The sequence below is a fragment of the Dromaius novaehollandiae genome, chromosome 2 (genome assembly GCF_036370855.1).
Source record: "Dromaius novaehollandiae isolate bDroNov1 chromosome 2, bDroNov1.hap1, whole genome shotgun sequence".
Lineage (NCBI taxonomy): Eukaryota > Metazoa > Chordata > Aves > Casuariiformes > Dromaiidae > Dromaius > Dromaius novaehollandiae.
Window position 1 is genome coordinate 53,099,986 of NC_088099.1, and position 19,204 is coordinate 53,119,189.

Genomic DNA, 19,204 nt, shown 5'->3' on the forward strand with positions numbered 1-19,204 from the left:
ATGACATCACTCAGAGAGGCTCAGAGTAAGAGGCAGAAAGATGGTAGCTGTGTCACTGTGTGATTTATTGCAAAGGCTGTGGATATACAGCATGTCTTTTTTCCTTTTTGACACAGTGGCAACCTAGAACGCACCGAATCGCTACATGATAATACTCTAACCCTGTCAGTACCCCTGATGCACGAAGTAGACTCATCTATCAATGGGTAAGTACCAGTCATCAAATGAAAACAGCAAAAATAATAATCCTAACAATAACATGTGAGTCTATTACAGTGGAAAATTGCATTCTTCTCTTTGTTTATATGTAGCCAGAATGTTGCTTTTTCCTTGTTTCTCAGACTCTGGAAATAAGGACAACCTCATTCATTATCTGGGAATTTTATTTATCATTCCTTTCATTCCACCACCATGCCTATCAATTCATCTCTATTACATTCACCTACTATACGGTGAATCACCTCTTTCTTGCTCCATTCTAAGTAGCGCTAATTAGTTATCGTGAAATTCATAAGAGGTATTTTAATGATCTTATTTGAATTCATGTGATTTTTGTGGATATGATGGACCTTAAAATAAAACGAGAGAAAATAAATCACATCTTGTTCCTTAGGACATGCCTGAAGGATGTGGTTGAGAATTGCCAGGCCAAAGGTTAGGGTCAGATGTTCTGGGATTTTAAGGAGCTTGGGGAGGTCTAGCTGTTTGCCTTTCTGTTTAATTTCACAGTCAGAATTTGCTTCTGCTTCTGTTCCCTTTCCCACTGTCTCTGCTCCCTAGTCTGCCCGGCATCTGATAACAACCGAGAGACCTCACTCATTCTTTTGACTGAAATGCTTGTATAACATATAGCGCCATCTTCTCCCAGGAGCTGGAGATGTACAAGTTCCTGGTTTTGTGCTCAGGGATCTTGCCTTCCCCTTCAGCGTTATGGATTTAAGTCTAGAATCAAAGATTTGGGGTTTAGTCCCAACAGCCGGACCATCCTCGAGCACAGACAGTGCTTGGGTTGGAATTGGGTGACCTGGTCACGAGAGGTGAATTAGCATCCACATAGACTGGGAAACTTGGCACTTATTTTCAAACTGGGGAAACAAAAGCTCATCAGCAGAGTCCCAAAGAGGTCAGTGTCTGTTTTAGCCAACATCTATGGCAAGCCCCAGTGAGTATGTGTTGCCTAAATGACGAGTGCGGTTTGTCATTAGTATAAGGTGATTTCCTGGCCACCATGCTACGTGTGTGGGAAAGAAGTTACCTGCACTGACATGTGGTTTGACTGAAAGGCTGGATAAACTCAGATTCATGGGCAAGGCTAGGTTTGATCACATAAGGCTGAATTCCCCTCTCATTGCATAGAAAGAAAATCCCTTAATTACCGCCACAGCAGTCACGGTGGGTGGAAGATAGGCTTGAACCTGCTCAGAGAAGTGAAGAGCACTGTCAGACCTCACAAGATGACTAACAAGTGCAAAAAACTCCTCCATATTGAGAATACAGTCTCAACATTGTATTTCAAATGTTTTTGAATGCTTTTATAGTTGCAGATTGTGTAGCAATTTAACTCAATGTATCCCTTGCTTCTGGATGCTGTGAGAGCTTTACAGATATAAAAGCTTTGGTCTGTGGCTTTAGATCTTTGTTTGTCACCTAAAGAATATCACATGCCAAAGACCTGATACAGCTTGGGCTTCTTTCTTTCTCTTCAGAATATACTTTTAAAAAGCATGGGGCCTCTTAATTTGTAAACTTCATTGAACTGACTCTGTGGATTATTTTCTCCTTTGACATGCATTAAGCTTAGCTAATGTAGCACAAGAATGTGTGATTACCAGTAGTAAGTTGGGTTAGTAGTAAGTTGGGTTTACTGGGGAGGGGGGGGGGGGGGGGGGGGAATGTTCCCAGGCTTGGAAATGTTAGTAGTATTTTTTTCAGGCAGTATATTTTTAAAGAGTATTTTTATTAGTTATTCTGCATCTGAGTCTACGAGAGAGAACTTCACCCCTGGTCATAAATAGCCCCAAAAGGCCTGTACCCTACTTGGGAGGAGCCTTCTGGCGCATCCCTGTCGATGGGAACAGTAAATCTGTCTCCTACTGTTTCCCCTAGCAATTCCTGGCATAGGAGGCAGGCCAGGAGGAAGAAGGAGATGTACCAAGGCAGGCTCAAAATCCAGGCTCAAAAACCTGTGATCAAAAGGGCAGCCGGGGAAGAAAGCTTGGTTTTAGATAGGCCCTCATCATGGTCTGTCTGAAACGCCATCAGGACCCTTTCCAGCCAGTGGAACAGTGCTGAGATTAGGAGGAGGCACAAAGGATGATTAAAGCATTTTTGGTCCTCTTCTCTGGGATTTCCAAGTTCTGTGTTGTGCCTCCAAGTCTTCCCTGATAAAACCACACTGCATTCTGTGCTCTTATAAGAGAAGAGTAGTTGAGGAGCCTTGGCCTGTGCCACCGTAGCTCAAAGCGAGTCATATCCACCTCTGTGCTTCCCTTTTACCATCTGTTAATTGCAAAGGTTGTGAAGGGCAGATTATTAATGAAGTGCTTATTCATGAAATGCTCTGTAAAATTGAAATGTTATTTACATGGATATGTAACTGCAAGTATTCCTATTACTAACTGCTTCCTCAGCTTAGTTTAGTAGCACAGTGATCTCCTGTGTTATACAAGCTATAGGACTTGCACAGATCACCCATGGCAGGGGGCCATGGACAGAAAGTTTTGTGATCGAAAAGGAGAAAAAGAGATATGTAACCAAAGAAATCTGCTTCACTGACAGTGTGTTAATCCTGGTCGGTTGGGATACTGTTTGCATAATCTAGCGTTGTTAAGAGGAAATGAAACCACAAATCCTGGCTTAAAGTAAAATGGTTCTGTAGAATTCCCTGTGGCTGAAAAGCAAGAGGTGTGATTCCTTTAGCCACAAATATGTTTAGTTTTGATGACAAACACAACTTACTAAATCAATGTCTTGATCTTTCTTTCAGAGAAGTCTTCCCTACTTCCTTTTTCTATGGCGATTCTGTGGAAGCATCCAACTTTGTTCGGCTGGAAAACCACGCATGTCTTTTCCAGTCTCTCAACTTCACACTGCAGGTAAAGTTGATCCCTTTTTGACTGCTTTCTGGCTTGACAGCGCTTTCTGATTTTTGTACCGCTTTGGAGTGTGGGATGGGCTCTGGTGCATGTTTCCACGTCACGGGACGCTGTGCAAAGTGTGCTTGATTGGATGCCATATTTATGGTGTGCAGTGGTGGTATATTTCCTTATCTGAGTACGTTATTACAAGAATTACAAATGGGGCATCTCAGTTTCATAGGAATGAAGCTGCTACCATTTGTTTCCTTTTTACTTTTCATCACATGTGAGGGAAGAGCGCCAGTTATTCAAGTGCCACCTCTTGGATGCAGTGCCAGGTTCAAAGAGGAGGGGTAATTTTTTTTCTGTGGCAGCAGCACTGAGCAAAAGGGAGGGCAGGTTTCATGCATGAGGGCAAGCACGTACCTGTGCAAGCGAGTCTGGCTTTGCTGTGTAGCCACTTGTATGAAAGTGTTTGTAGCACTACCGGTAAGAGTCTAGCGCAGGGAAGAGAAAGTAATGCTAAAAACCGGGTGCGAGAAGGGTTCATTAAATGTCTGTTGGTGTTACTCAAGTGTTATCTATAGATTATGCTTTCCATGACACTAAAATGTGTTCCTGAGAGAGCCAAACGTATGGAATACTTATTTTAATGAGTTCTTGTGATGGGACCAAAATGATCTTGTTTCACGGCCCTGACCCTGTGTGTTACAAGCACTTCAAATCCTTTTTGACCGCTAGATGGAGCCAGGGAATGATAAATCATGCAAAGGTGGGGGAATCAGTTATTGTGAAAAATAGTCTTTCCTCTTCTTTCCCCTTTTTTTCTCCTAGGCGTGAATGCCACTCAGCACGTAATGAGTAACACATGTCCGCCTCCACAGACAGACTGTGGTCCAGGGCAATTAAGCCCCCACTGTCACACAGTGCCCTTAGCTACTTACTGAAAAGGAGCAAAAGCAGGATTTCAGGACATTAAACCTTTGTGAAGGAGGCTATTAATTCTTGTGATTCTCATTTCATTCTTGAGGGTTTATAGATCTTCCCCCCCCCCCCCCATCACCAGTTATTGGTTAGAAACAGATAAAGACCAGATGTACTGATGGTTTGACTAGATGATTATTTTCAATAAAGCAAAGTGATAACGGGTAAGGAAGACAGAATATATAGGCAGAGCCACCACTCATCCTCCTCCATCCTCCTGTCTCTCATGCAAACACTTACAAGTTGTAATATTAAGACAGTTTTTTCCACGTAGAAATAGAAAATTGCACTGTAACAAGTCACAGATAACTGTGTGTGTCAGAGAGAAAGCATAGTGTTTCAAAATGGGCAAAGCATGGTTTGTATCACAGTTTGCTTAATTGTTTTTAATGATTTGCCTGCCATTTATTAAACTTCTCCAGATGGAGAAAAATAATAGTTTCTTAACCAAAAAAAGAGACAGTTTACAAAAACACAGAGCTTTATAGAGATCTTTTATATGTGAAAATCTATACCATGTCAGATGTTAATAAAGAGATCCATGCATCAGTTTTTTTGGGAACTAAGATGTACAATCAAAATGTCTTTTCTGCATTAACTCTTAAATTTGATCATGATGAGATAATCCAGGTTTTTTTAATGTTAACATGATACATTGTTTGTATTTCATGCAGCATTTATCATGCTCCATTGTAGTGGGATTTCTCTCCCTGCCTGGAGCCTCAGGGTTTCTGTAAGGATTTGGCATCGTGCACCAATCCTTTTTTATCAGTCAGGCATTTCTTCAAATTTAAACAGTGTTAGAAGAATGAAAACCTGTTGTTGTAGTCTATGTATTTGTACTTTACGCAATTGACAACTGATTGCTACGTCTTTAGACAGTACAGGATCAGTGCAGGTAAATGCTCTGAAAGGCTTAATATTTTTACTGTACGCACTTATGTTTGTGTCTTTAGAAATAACCAGGTAATTTATTTTCATTGAAAATAATCCATGGATTTTTTTTTTTAAACAAAACCCCAGAAATTTTGGAGTTTTCACTGGATACTTTTCAGAGGTGGACTGGAAATCCTTTGATTTATTGTTGAAAGGTTGTGAGGAGTTTGGTAAAAGGCCAATTTTTCCACCATTTTTTTTATTTAATCAAAAACCCCAAATCTTGAAGTGAAGTTTTTCGCATGGATTTCCTGGCAATTCAGTCAGTAAGTGCACAGTCATCATTACCTTGACATCTGCCCCATAAAAAAAACACTTGTGGAATATAATGCCGTGGTTACCAGATGGAAAAGGGAATGTTGATAGAGACAGCAGTATTTTCTACAATCTTCTGGATTGTGTTACTAAAGCACTCAGAGTAGCTTTAGCAATGTCTCTGTATATAGGGTAGAAGTCGCGTCCTATTTATATTGATGACTAGTAATTATTCTGCAAAATGGCTCTCACTTGATACATGAGCTGTGGTTAAAGACTGTCAGATAAGTGAAACCTTTGAGTGTGTCCTGGTACTTACAAAAGAAGTCTTTGCCTGGAGAGATTGAAAAACTGGCATGACATAGTATTTGAATTTTTTCGAGAATTTACCTATCCTCCCAGGTCTGGTTCTACAGTAGTTTCCCATTTATGAACAGTCATATATATGCATTTATTTATATGTATGTTCACTCTTAAAGGTTTACAATGCTGGACCAAGCACTCTCCCTGCAGCTTTTCTTGATATTTCGTTTCCAAATCGCCTCTCTGCCACTGGAGCTGAAATATTTCACGTTCAACACATGATGGTGAGTACTTTTCAAAGGGTGCTGAGCTCAGAGAGGCACTGAGGGAGATAGAAGAATGAGTCAAAGAATATCCAACAGAACTGGATGAATCAGTTGGGTTTTTAGATAATAGAAGATTCTTTATAGCTATGGCCGTAAAAGTAGCTGTGTTGAATGGTTTAAGAACTGCAAGTTAGAGCCCTGCCAGCTGTTAATTACTGTCTCTTACCTAGAGCCAGCAGCTGGTGTATGTGCCTGGTCTGTCACAATTCAGTGTAGATCTGGGTTAGTCTAATCCTGAAGGAAATGTGGATAATTCCCAGAATCACACCTCCAAATAGGATTCAGTCTGCCCCGATTAAATAGTGGATGTGGTATAAGCAGAATGTGTTAACAAGCTGACTCATGTTCCCTGGTTTTTTTATATCATCATCTGCAAAAATGCTAGCTAAATCTGAATACGATATCAATGTATATTATTCTATAATTATAGTCCATATTATAATTTGCTCTTTTTGACTGTTCTTTTAACAAATGTAAGTAACCCACATATTTCTTCTTTCAACATAACGTTTTTTAAAAGATGGTTTTATGTCAGCTACAAAGAAAACCAAAATATGTTGTGGTAAAGGAGACACATTCTTAGATTTCATTTCTAATATTTATTTATTACTTTCAAAGCTTTTGTTTAACCACTGAAATATTATCATTTATACTGTGGTGGCCAACAGAGGGAAACCTCACTACTGAGGTGAATCTATCCCTGAAATTCAGAGTGCTCTGTTTTGTGTGAGAAGGAACCAGCTCCTTCCATTAAGTCAGGAGCTACTTGAGAAGAAGTACGATACTTCCTTTGTGGCTACTTTTCTAGCCTTTTGGATGAGAAGTATTACCACTGCCAGTATGCAGGTAACTGTGTCACTGAATCAATGTAAATACAGATCCAGTAAGACCTTCCTAAGCAGGTATCTGGGATCTGTGCCATGCTGAAAAGTAAAAGAGCTAGCTATATATGGCTGAAAGGAGTACTAAAGATAGAATTGCCGAGAAATGGATTTGGGATAACCAGCATTGTATGAGGCACCAGTATTGCATGGGCTGAGTCAGTTCTCCAGCTGGACTGAATTAATTCTCCAGTCTATGTCTTATTTTCCATGGCAATGCGTCTTGTTTTGTTTAGTCCAGCCTTCTATGCAGCAGATAACCTTCTCTTTGACATATCTAAACCCGGGTGTGATGAAATCCTTTCAGGCATTGCTTGTTTCTCTGCATTGACTCTTCCAGAAGTCTTGGCAAAATGTCATGGAAAAGACAGCTGTTTTGCATGCTTAAATAAACTGAGATGCATGCTACCCATGAAGTGTACAAGTGCTAATTTCCAGACACAATTTGTCGTTCTTCCACTCCCAAGTCCCTGACTTCAACTGCCAAGGATGGGCTGGGCTGTATGGTTTTGAATAGCTGTTAGAAAAACAAAGCAAGAAGCTTAAACTTTGGCCAAGCTTCTAAAAGGGCTGTACATTTTTCATTGCCGTTCTCTCTGGTGGCTTATCTAAAGTAGGTCTGGCCAGGTAGCGTGGCTTTGGGCACCACGCTAGAAACACTTGCAGGATTGGCCTCTCTTTTCCTGAGCAACTAGTGTTTCCCCCAGCACGACTTGACATCTTTCTTCTACTCTGCAGTTTGTAGAAATTTCACACTCCCATTGTGAAGCCTGTTTGTGTTGCAGGCCATGTCTGAAGAGTGGTGGCAGGCAGGCACGGTGTTACGAGAAATGCCTACATGATACACTGGGGTAGCCTGGGTCGTTTTGACCACTGTTTTGGGTTATAAGGCCTGTAGGATTCTCATACATGGCTTTCTGAGCACCTCTGACATAGTAATGGATTTGAGCCAAGCAAATCCTCCCTGGGATAGTGGTTATCCCTGCTTTACAGATAATGAATTGAAACACTTAGAGGCTAAATGATTTGCCAGAGATCACACAGGAAATTTGTGTCAGAGCCAGGCACTGAACCCGTGTCTCCCCAGTCTTAGTATTTTAACAGGAAAAGCATCCTGTTCTCTTTCATCCTGCCTCTCTCCCACTGAGTTTTTATTAACTAAAAAGGGAACTAAAATCATGGAACTTTTCAAGGCATCTTTTCTCAGACCAAACAGACTTAAAAAAAAAAATCCCAGAAGCAGCAGATTGGAATGAACTTTGGAAAATGGGTTAGAACAGCTGCTTTTCAAAATGATTTTTGTAAGTGTATGCATTAAAGATTTTCGAGCTCTTGCTTATTCTGAACTTCCCAGAGTCCAGACTATAGTACAAAGCGATAGTGTCCTTTCAGACAATGCCAAGTTTTCTGTAATTACACCTTTCTCCAGCCCTTCTAGGTGTCAGTATTGCCAGACTTTTCAGAATAGCTGTCAGAGGATTCATGGAACAGAGGATTAGGAATTGAAACTTATTTATAACTGATGCTATTGATATGGCAATTGGGAGTTGGAGCCATCATTCTTTCGTAAATAAAACTAAAAATGCTTTTGCTGCTTCTCTAATGTACAGTACAGCAGTGACATTTATGAGTGAAAACACAGAGAAAAAACACATAGCGCATGAAATTGTGCCAGGAGCTAATTCCTTCACATTGTGTTGACTTTTACAGTCTTTCTTTCAGTCACAAAAAATAATGAGAGTCACATATGGCCCCCTGGAACTGTCTGTATCTCTGAGAGGTGTTAATAGGAATTATTATCTTGCTGCATTTAGAGGAAATGGCAGCTCTCACACTTCCTCTGTTCCTGTTGCTCCAAGCGTTTGGCTATATTGCAGAAACTGCTTTAAGATTTTCTTCTAGAGCAGTTCAGGTCACAAAGATGTTTTGATGTTTGGAGGTTTGTTTTAGAGATACTCAGGCTCCCTCTGAGAGGCTTTGGGAGTTTATGCAGCGCTTCCCGTAATAATAAATAAATAAATAATAAATCCCATAATAAATAAAGGAAACAGGTCAGTAGTAAAAAGCCAGGAAAGAAAAAGGACAATTTGAAAGAAAACTAAAAAAAAGTGAACCTCCTCCTTAGTAGAAATTTTAAACAGAAGGAAATGCTAGAAGTTTTACAAGTGATTATAACTGTGGAATTTCACTGTTGATGTTGATTTTTACACAGGATATACTCAAAGTCTGCAGTGGTGATGGCATTTAGAAGCATAAGGTAGAAAAGACAAATTAATACTAGCTTGCATTATGCATCTTTGTATTTGCTTTCCTGTGGAGGCTTCAAGCCAGGTTAAAACATAATTAATGGAATACTTCAGCTTGTTGGTAAAAGTGTTGTGATAGGCAAAGCATAGATGAGCACACAGAAAGGCAGAATAATATATACAATAGGGTTAGTGTTAACAGAAATGTAGCTTTTCCACTCTTTAAGCCATTGATTATCTATTCTTCCATAGAGGAAAGTACTGCTCATTAAACTTGTTTGTGTTTTGGTTTTCAGCTGAAAGATTAGTAATTTCCTTTGAGTATCGAGCTAATTTGGAGGGCAAGGGAAACATTACTTTGACTTGCCAGCCAAGAAGCTGCTTTCTGGGGCATCCAAAAAGATTTTCACAATGGGATTTCATACCAAATTAAACAGGGTATTTCTGTTTCCTGAAGCTGTTGATAAATTAGCAATGAGGCGTGGATTACTCTGAAGATGGTATAACTGAGTTGGATCAGATTGTTCCCTTCATATTTATTTTATTTTCAGCAAAGGTAAACACAGTTATGAGGAACAAGAGACTAACAGTTGGAAACTGAGTTTGTCTGTTTGAACTGGAAGCCAAATGTAGTGCAAGCAGATGATCCTCACCCCGGTCTTGGAGGGATGATGCTCCAGGGGGTTACCAAGCTGTTTAGACCCCAGTCAGACAATTGTCACTAGCATCAAAGCACAACAGTGTTAACCCGGAGTAAGCGCTGCGTGTGCTTGTGGGTTTATGGAAGGGGCTAGCATCTGTTGCAAGTATCATGAAGGCCAACAAGCATTTATTTGTAAGAGCCTGTTTAGGTGACTCAATACTGAGGCTATGAAAAACTGTGCCGTTATTGCTACTGAGATGGAAATCTTGTTAGGAACAGAAATGCATACACTGCAATTTCTGCAAAGAGTTTGCAGTCTAGAAATAAAAGGGATTTCAGAGGAAGGAGGGAGAAGGAGAGAAACATTATCCTCAATTTTCTCATGAGAAACTGAGTCACGGCATGTAACTTTTGACGTCTAAGTATAGCAATCATTGTTGTAGTAATTGCTAGTAATAGAGTAATTTTAATTACTATAATGTAATTACTGTAGTAATTAATGGAGAGAGGTTTTAGGCCCTAAGTCAGGATCTAAGCTTAGACTCTGAGAATAATCTCCAGAGAGAGAAATGAGTTAAACCTATGTGTCATGAATCCCAGTCCCATTAACCTTGAGGATGCCAGTTCACGCAAGTCCCTTATTCCTGGTACAGAGTTTCTGTCACGCTTTGGTTAGAGAGCAAAAGGAAAAGTCCTTGTGTTGGAAGGACAGGCACAGAAGTTCTCCAGATCTTGTGTTGTACTTGGTGTGGTCACTCTACACCTCTCCTTTTTCTCCCTGAGCAGGTGAGACCTGGAGCGCACTGCTATAACAACTGGGTATCAGTAAGATTTTAAAAACAACGAAAAGCTGGATTGAGAGTAAATTAACAGCATAGAGGAGTTGAAAAGAATTCTTTTTCCAAGTTGCCTTTGAAGTTAACGGCTACCTTAGCATGGGACCTTAGAACAGCTTGTCATGTTTAATAAGGAAAAGTGTTGAAATAAACATTTTCTTCATGTGAATGTTGAAACAGAAAAAGTAAAATGGAGCCAGTCCCAGAGCCACAAGTCTTTCCTGGCTGATGACAGGTTATGTTTTTAAGGCCGGTTTTGTATAGCCCTCATGTCATTTTTCTTCCTGGCGTTTGCACAGTAGAGTCTGCAAGGAGCAGAAGGACTTTAAAGGGAAGAGTTAAAGCTTGCAGTCTCGATCCACAAAAGGTCCTAGGCTGATTGAGATTTTTTCTTCACTTACATGAGGAAAATAAATTTTTGTGATTTTAAAACCTTAAATTTAATTGTTGCTTATTATCTGTAGGTTGCTTACCTCCAGCATAAGAACGAAATACTTTGGCACCCCTTCTGCTGATATTTAAAGCCTTAAGCAAAGGGAGACTGTCAGAGCTCTCGAAAGTGCTGGTGGTGTAGGAGCACTCTGCAAAGTATCTGATGAGATGTCAGGCTCACTACTGCATGCTCCACCTGCGGAGGCAAACTTATATATCGTTATCTTCTTGTTGGAAACCCCTTGTTTGTTGACAGCCAGTTTAAAATTATTTAGTTTCTGTCTTTTGAAGTTTCAGGTTTTGGCTCTGAAAACATATATACACAGTCCCAGCATGTGAAGATATAAATATTTGTCAATAGCATTTTATGTAGCAAACTGTTGTTCCAGCAGCTATTTCTACTGCTGCTGCTTGCCACCACTGATACAAGGTTTGTATAAGAACATTTCAGAATTACAGCATGGATTATTTGAGCCTTTTGTATTAATCATCCCTCCGTGGTCACTTCATTTCAGTGAGGGCTATACACACACTTGCATATACATATTTTGGCACCACATTTAAAGACATAGCTAGATTGCTGGAGGAAATTATTCATTTCAGGGAGTGTGTTGTTCAGAAACTTGCTGACCTTCCTGCCTACATTACTTTAATTGCTTCTTTAAATGACTATTCCAAAACATTTTGCGTAGGCAGTTGGAGGTGCTTTTTCCCGCCCTGTCTAGAGCATCTCCGTGATACCAACCGCATCTCGCCTTGCATGGGAACCCCATCACTTGCAGGAGGAATTGGTGGGTCCAGACTGGCCGCAAAGGGAGAAGGGGGCACGTGCCGCATGCCAGCATGGCACAGTCACCTTGCGGCATGGTACCCAGCACCCCAAAGCAGCTCAGAAAGATCCCCCCCTAAGCATATTCCTCATGTCAGCATGATAAACTGAAGCTGTTTCAAGTGAAGAGGAACTTAGCTCTGATTTAAGATATCATTGTTACACAGGAAGGGGTGCCTGGCCATAAAATGAAGTTCTTTCCTAAGTTAGGACCTTAAAATAAATTCAAATTCAAAAAAATAATCTTCATGTTTTGCTTTACTGGAACCATCTGAATCACTATACAAAGGCCATGCCTTGGTTAGAGTTCACTGTATTTACACTGCTTGAAAATAATCTTTTCAGGCATTGCTGGATACTGCCTTCAGGAGACAGCAGAGTTACATAAACAGGGCAGAAAGTTTTCTCTGACTTCCTACTTTGGGTTTTTAAATGAAACCACATTTGAACAAATTTCATGCCATTTTGTATTCATTTTGTCCAAATCTTCTAGCAATAAGAGTGCTGCAGTATTAGCATAAGCAGTGAATTTTACATGGATGCAGGATAACAAGAATGTTCATGGAAAGTACATTCTGGATTTATGAAGATAAGCCTGTCGTTAAAGAAAGATTGGTACTGTAAACATCAGGGTCATCTGAACAAGGGACAGCAGTGCATGGGGACCCATCTATTAAATCAGAGTATGGCAACGCTTAATGTGTGACCTGTTCGTGATTAACTTCTAAACCAAAGAAGTGAAATTTGTCAAATTACTTAGTTGCTGAAAATTTCCAACCCCTGCCTGCCTCAAAACTTGTGACCTGTCAATACAAAAGCATTGCTGCCTTTTGAACTGCCCGTAGTTTCTATTTTCATGACTAAATACGTGAAATTACAGTTTTGAAAAAGATGGCTAATTTACCTTTTCATATGAGTGAATTTGAGATGAAAAAGAAGCTTTACCAAGTAAATTGAGTATATATGCTAACACTTACTTGATTCATCAAGAAAGCTGGAGGTTTGGTAGATATCAGAATAAGCAGGAATTTCGCTGAAGTATAGAATAAACCATACAGTAGGCCTTTTGTAAGCTTCCCAGCTGAGCAATTCCCTGTGAAGGAACTACTGAATAAAAGAAGGTGACAGTCAGCCTTTTTTTTTTTATTTCGTTATATTATTTGAAGGAGTGTCAGAATTGTATCCTTTCACCATTTTCCCATTGGTGAAACTTCCTGCCAAAAAATAGTGAAGGAGGAGATTTGAAAGAGATGGTTAATTATTTTAACATACATGCCTCCTTTAAATGTTGATTCATGAACTAGCATTTTTCTGTTATAAATACTGTGAAAGATCTGTGGTTTAAGTGTAAATTTGGGAAAACAAGAAAGAAAGATTTGAAAAAAGTGGTGCTTGTTTATATAAGCTCTAGCTCCCATTTGATGGAAAGTGGGTTTACCCCCTTTTCATGTATCTGAGTGAAAATATAAGTTATTAGAAGTCTCTCCTAACTTTGAAAGTACATCATTCCGGTCTTGTGTGATATACGGAAAGTATCAACAAACCATTGCCTGCTAGAGTGTCCTGGCAGAATAAGAGCTCTGATGCTCTCCCTGAAACCAAGGGAAAGATTCCTCTGTCTAACTTAAAATACCCCAAGAGGGTGACTCATTTAATCTTAAAGTAAGTGTCTATAATAGATGGGCTAAATCGTCATCGGGAGATCCCACCTTCTCTCCATTCCCTCTAGAGAGAGAGTGGGGTGACTGCTTTTAGATATCTTTCAGATAGTTTCAAATACCTAGTTTGGTGAAACAACCCACCTAACTTGTTCAGACCCCATAAAGAATTTATTTTTCTGCACACTTTTCAGAGCTTTTCATCCTCACATTAACACAGCCCATGAAGAAACTCCAATCAGTGGGTAAAGGAAAAACATACATTTATTTATACTTTATGCATCATGTAAAAGGCTGAAGAAAGGGACTTGTTACAGACATGTAGAGCCTTGCTAAAAGAGAGCACTGAACTGCAAGTGATGTCAAAAGCTTTCTAAAAAGAGATGTACCTTAAGATTTATTTAACGCCTCCTGTGTTGATTAAGCACTTTGCAGTTCATAGTAGGGAGAAGGAATGTACATGCAGTGACTCTTTCTTGCATTTCAGCTGCTAAAGGCTGATATATAAGGAGCACATGAATGTTAGAGGTAAACTGTTGCTTTACTCGCCATGTAAGGTATTGTTCATTTTTAGGCCTAAACCTTCTGTGGACAGTACAGATAAATCATGTGGCTGCTCAGTCATCCTCTCCCTGTGTTCATGTGACAGCACTGTTTAAGAAAGAAACCGCTCTCTTATGAGCCATGAACTTTAAATCAGAATATCTTTGCTTTTCTTACCTGACTAGACAAATAGCACTAATTCTTGCAAGTAGTACTTCTGTGGATCGCTGCTTAGTATATGCAAAGTGGTTGCAGGGCCAAGTCCTGTAGGGTGACGGTGGGTGTTGCAGGATTATGCTGATCTAAGCTAGTTAATGGGTCATTTAATTAAGCTTCATGGCTAAGTGTATCAAAAAATCATCTGTAGGTCTTGCAGTCAGGTCAGCACAGATGTGTGCACTCAGTGTTCTCCTTCCAGCTGACGGAGCAGGAACCAGATCTACAGTAGATACTACTATCATAATTTAATGCTTTAGCAATGTCACTTCAGAGCTTCTCTCTTACATCTCCTCATGGACATGTAACCTTACCTGCTGGGTTTGTGGAGTACTCTTTTTCCTTACTAACATTGCTGTTTTTTAGTCAAAATCTTTCAAGTGTTGTATAAAATGGGTTAAAGTACTTTTCTGTTGTTTCAGTGGCTCTTAAATTTATTGCCAGAATCAACAAAACTGCTCTGATTCAAACGTTTTTCATTATCTGTGAATATTAAACACTTTTGGCATATGCACCAAGTAATCAGATAACATATTTACATAACTTATTTGTCTACTGTTGAAAGTCTGACCTTGTCTGGAATTTCTTGTCAGTACTTTTTTTTTTGCTCTGCGTGTGTTACATGTTAGCTTAACTGTGCCTATCAATTCATCTCTATTGCATTCATCTACTATAGGGTGAATCAGTTATCTTCTTTGAATCAGGTCATACCTATACATTTTTTACCTAATATTAAGGTAACTGTGCTACACTTTGTAACAAGGACAAACAAAAGAGGATCTGTTATTTGTTGTCCTACTTACAAACTTGAACCACTGATTAAGCATGTGTGCATGAATAGAACAGTAAAAGACTAATAAGAAAGAAGAAACATGTAAAAACTGTCTGGCAGCAATTTCAAGATGACTACAGCCAATCTGTCTTTTGGAGCCAGCATACCCCAGGGCTGATGAGAAAAGCATCCATTTCAGGGTCGAACAATGTTAGCAATTTTTTGAAACAAGTGACCTGTGTTCAGACTTTGAGTATGTTTCCTGCAACCAAAATTGCTGTTCCAAGTATTTGGTGTCGAATGATGCTTTCCCTGAACTTGCCCCCGTGCTTTTTCCATGTTCAAATGTGGGTTTGGGTCCATCAGACGCACTCAAGGCTTGATTACACATTCACACTTGTTTTGTATCAGTTTAATTCTGTTTGCTTCCAGGCATTCTAATAACTGATGATGATGTAATTCAGCAGGCAATTCAGGCTCACAAGAAAAGCCTGTAATTTTTTTTATTTTTGAAATTTTAATGCTATAATGAATTTCTTTGCATTAGTGGGTATCTGGAATTGTCTATGGGGAAGAGGCTGGAGATCTGCTTTTGCTTGCCTATTTGCCTTTGTGAAATGTAAAACATTTGCCTTTATAAGATGTAAAACATTAAATATGGGATTAGCACTCGGCTTCTTATATGCAGCATGGAGATTGTACTTAATGTTTCCCTGGTAGCAAGAGCTACTTTCTTCCCATTTTTCAGGCTCATTCCTCCAAGGGACTCTCATCACAGGCACATACTTAACCCCATGCCAGCTACTAATTTCCACTTCCCTGTGCTTGGCCCCTGGCTGACTTTTTCAGCTTCCTGTTTGGAATTTCCATTTCATTTCCTTCTCCTCGGTTGCCATCCTATGCAGGATACAGGGCTCTGGAAAAATGGAGGATCTCACCTTGGATGCATGTTTAACTGCTTGAGGTAAAGCCTGGAAGGGACCACTGGCTTCCAGCCAGTCTGTGAACTGGCTTACATTACAGGCAGCGGGGTCTGGACCCTTAAAATGTATGTTAACATAACTTGGCATTTTCTTAAAGGCCAGAAGGGCTTGTTAGAAATTTCCACATACTGAGAGTAGTTCCAGGTAAGCAGAAAGAATGTTATATGCATCTGAAGTTGGAGGAAAGAGCTGATGGTAGAAAGGGAATGTGCTGAGGCAGCACGTGTATTATTTCTTCTAGAAACCCTAAGCCCACTAAACCCAAGGCTGACCTGGATTAGAAATGTGGTAAGTTTTTCTTTAGCAGCTCTGGCTTACCCTCTGTATTCCCAGCCTGACAAAGCCAGGGTAACACTTGGTGATTGTCCTTCTTGCACTGGTACCACCTTGCTGGAGCACCAAGCCAGTCCCAAGTATTCTCATAATTTCCTACAAATGCAAGAAAAGCTGGAAAGGATGATCCCTGTTTATGTAATAAATCCAACATGTCATTCCTATCCAGCCCTATTTTAAAACTGTAAGATTTTTAGTATGTAGTGTATGTAGAAGGTACCTGCCATTTTATATGCAACTGTTTCACTCTGAAGTGAGTCAGCTCCATAAGACTTTTCAAATATTCAGGGTCTATTAATAAGTCCTGGGGGAATTTCTCGCTTATTGCAAATATACCATTCTCAAAGAATGGTATGTTTTCTCCAGTGCTTACATCTCGTCTCTGAGAAGCTAAGTGTGGTTTGTGCTGACGACAAAAAGTTGGCAGAATAACCTACTGTGTAAGCTGTCATATCTAAATATTGTCTCTCAGCCAGGTTTATGGGATCTTTAATGAAGCAACAATTTCCAGTAAATTAACAAAGCCAGAGGCTAACCTGTCTCTGAATTTGTGGCCATACATGGATAGGGTAGGTGGTATAAGGGGCAGTCCACTTTTCTACATGATGATAGGTTAGTAATAGTATTAGTGATTACAGAGTTATGGTAACCTTTAGAGGCCCATTATATCTACAATCTGTCTGCAATCTGTGTAGTACAAATGTTCATACCTGTATCTACTCATGTTTGTGCATGTTGCATGAATGTGCACACATACTGAATAGGAGAACTGTTGCAGGACAACCAGCTACCTTACAGTCCCAGACCACGTGGGTTTCATGTGGTGCAAGGCAGGGGGAGATTTACTCCACAACTTGTCGCAAAGATCAAAATTTACTGCACAAGTTACAATGGTACAAAGCAACAATTCTTATTAAGAGAAACTTAGCTCAACTAGAATACTTATTTTCTAATTACACTAAAAGTTATGCTAATGGTAACTACTTAGTAGACAGACAAAGCTAGCTGGTTTAGACTAATTGTAGCTACCCAAACAGATGAACTAGGCAAACAAAGCAACAATTCTTATTAAACCAATTCTGCTTGATCTTACCCACGTGTTGCCTCAGCAGCCAACGTACACTCAATCCCAGGGCAGTAACTGCAGGAGGGTGTCCCCATCCCGAGGGGATCCACAAGTTGGCAGACCCACTGTCACCCACAAAGAGCCCCAGATGGCCTCCAGGGCCAACCGATTTATACCCTTCAGGGGAAGGTGGAGGTGGAGTCGCAAGGCCAGTTGCAGTTGTCTTCAGGCAGTCGCAGTCCCTAGCCCTTGGCTGCTGCAGGGTTCAGCTCTTCTCCGTCGCTGTTACAACGATTGCACCCACGGTCACAGGGTGTGTGTGTGGGGGGGGGGGGCGCGGGGGGGGGCCAAGATGGTGATATTACTGAAGTGTTGCATCCATGTTCTGGTATCAGGCCTGATTAAGGTGTCTAAGTCAAGCACCCAAAATAACTTCCTGCTCTTGAACATTGTAGGTGGGTATTCTGGCATCCACAGGTGTTCAAGAATGCAAGTGGGAACTGAATGTAGACTGTGCTGGCTTTTATCATCCTGATATACTGCTGTATTTTCCTTTTCCTTGGGGCTGAGCAGTATTATAAAAGTGCCTTTGAACTTGAAATAAAACTAGAAAAAAAAAAGACATATGATGCAGTTACGTTAGGTGTTTTGCAGCCTATGACAAGATGTTTCTAGAGACTAGAAACAGCATTACACAAGGAGAACCTGGTGAAAAGAATGCATTGTCAGTAAAATCTTATATGGAAAAATTTCTAGGAGTAGGAGGCTAGGACCAGTAGTTGGTAATGTTTAGTTCTGTGTCACAAAGACTGTACTCTCTTACACTGAAAAGATTGATTATATATGTGACAGTGTAGACTATATGTGAGTGTAGAGTATAGTACAAAGGGAAGAAGAAAAAATAGAAAATAATGTAAAACCTTTGAAATTATTTTCATGCCATTTGTCCACCACATAAAACTGCTCAATGAAATTTGTTAGTTCACATTAAAAAAAAAAAATCACTTCTAGAAATAGAGGAATTTTAAGAGGCCGAGACTGCTTCTAGATCTTTTGTTCCAGAATGATTTGCTTATGTAGAAATATAGCCACTCTAGTACTAACAAATGCAGTGAATTCTAGATGTCCTGATTATAGGAGTTAATGTAACATCCACACGAAAGAAAAAAAAGGAAACTTCATTGTAAGCATATATAATGTGTATTTGCCGCACCTTTGGAGTTACTGCTCTTTGCAGTTCTACTGAGCTGAAGACCAAAGCGTGTCTGTATTAGCATCTCAGTTTAGACCACGTGTGGACTTTTAAAGTGAAATTCCTGGTCCTCCCCACTCATGGAGCTGTGGTTCACATCACAGAGCACGCAAACTGGATTCCTTTTGGGTGAAACTAAGCAAGAAGATGCCCTCCAGCAATGTACTTAATATGCTGCAACCATAAATGAATGTTCAGGCCACAGGACTAAACTCAGAGCAACCTAGGAATGTGTATAATGTGGATGTCAGGTGCTGAGGATGTCTGCTGATTGACTCTTTTGCTCTTCTGTTTGGCCTGTACCATATGCCAGTGTAGACTTTGTCTAAATATGCATGGGTGGATTTTAGATATACTTCCAGTATGGGAAAGTTGACTGTGATTGCCAGTGTACCAAACTGTACATATGTCTTTGCATACCCCCTACACTGCTCTGAAAGCCTCCCACTCCTGTTTCCTTGAAATGTTAGAATATGGTAGCAGCCAGGTGCTGGGAAGATCCCTTTTGGGGTAGTCCTCCTCTGTTTATAGGTTGCCCTGGCCTACATGGAAATTTCCATAAAGCTCTGGTAAGTCATGTTCCTAGAAACATCAAGACTTCATCAAAGAGCCTAGCTATTTACTCTGTTTCAA

At 40.1% G+C, this 19,204-nt stretch overlaps 1 protein-coding gene across 1 annotated transcript in view; it reads left to right on the plus strand.

Annotated features, from left to right (window-relative positions):
• The window catches only part of ITGA9 (integrin subunit alpha 9), a 230,863-nt gene that overhangs the window by 177,376 nt on the left and 34,283 nt on the right, over nucleotides 1–19,204 (plus strand). The window contains exons 21-23 of the mRNA XM_026100784.2: nucleotides 117–206; nucleotides 2,987–3,095; nucleotides 5,732–5,839. Coding sequence (XP_025956569.2) covers nucleotides 117–206; nucleotides 2,987–3,095; nucleotides 5,732–5,839 — 307 coding nt within the window. The remainder of the gene's footprint in view (nucleotides 1–116; nucleotides 207–2,986; nucleotides 3,096–5,731; nucleotides 5,840–19,204) is intronic.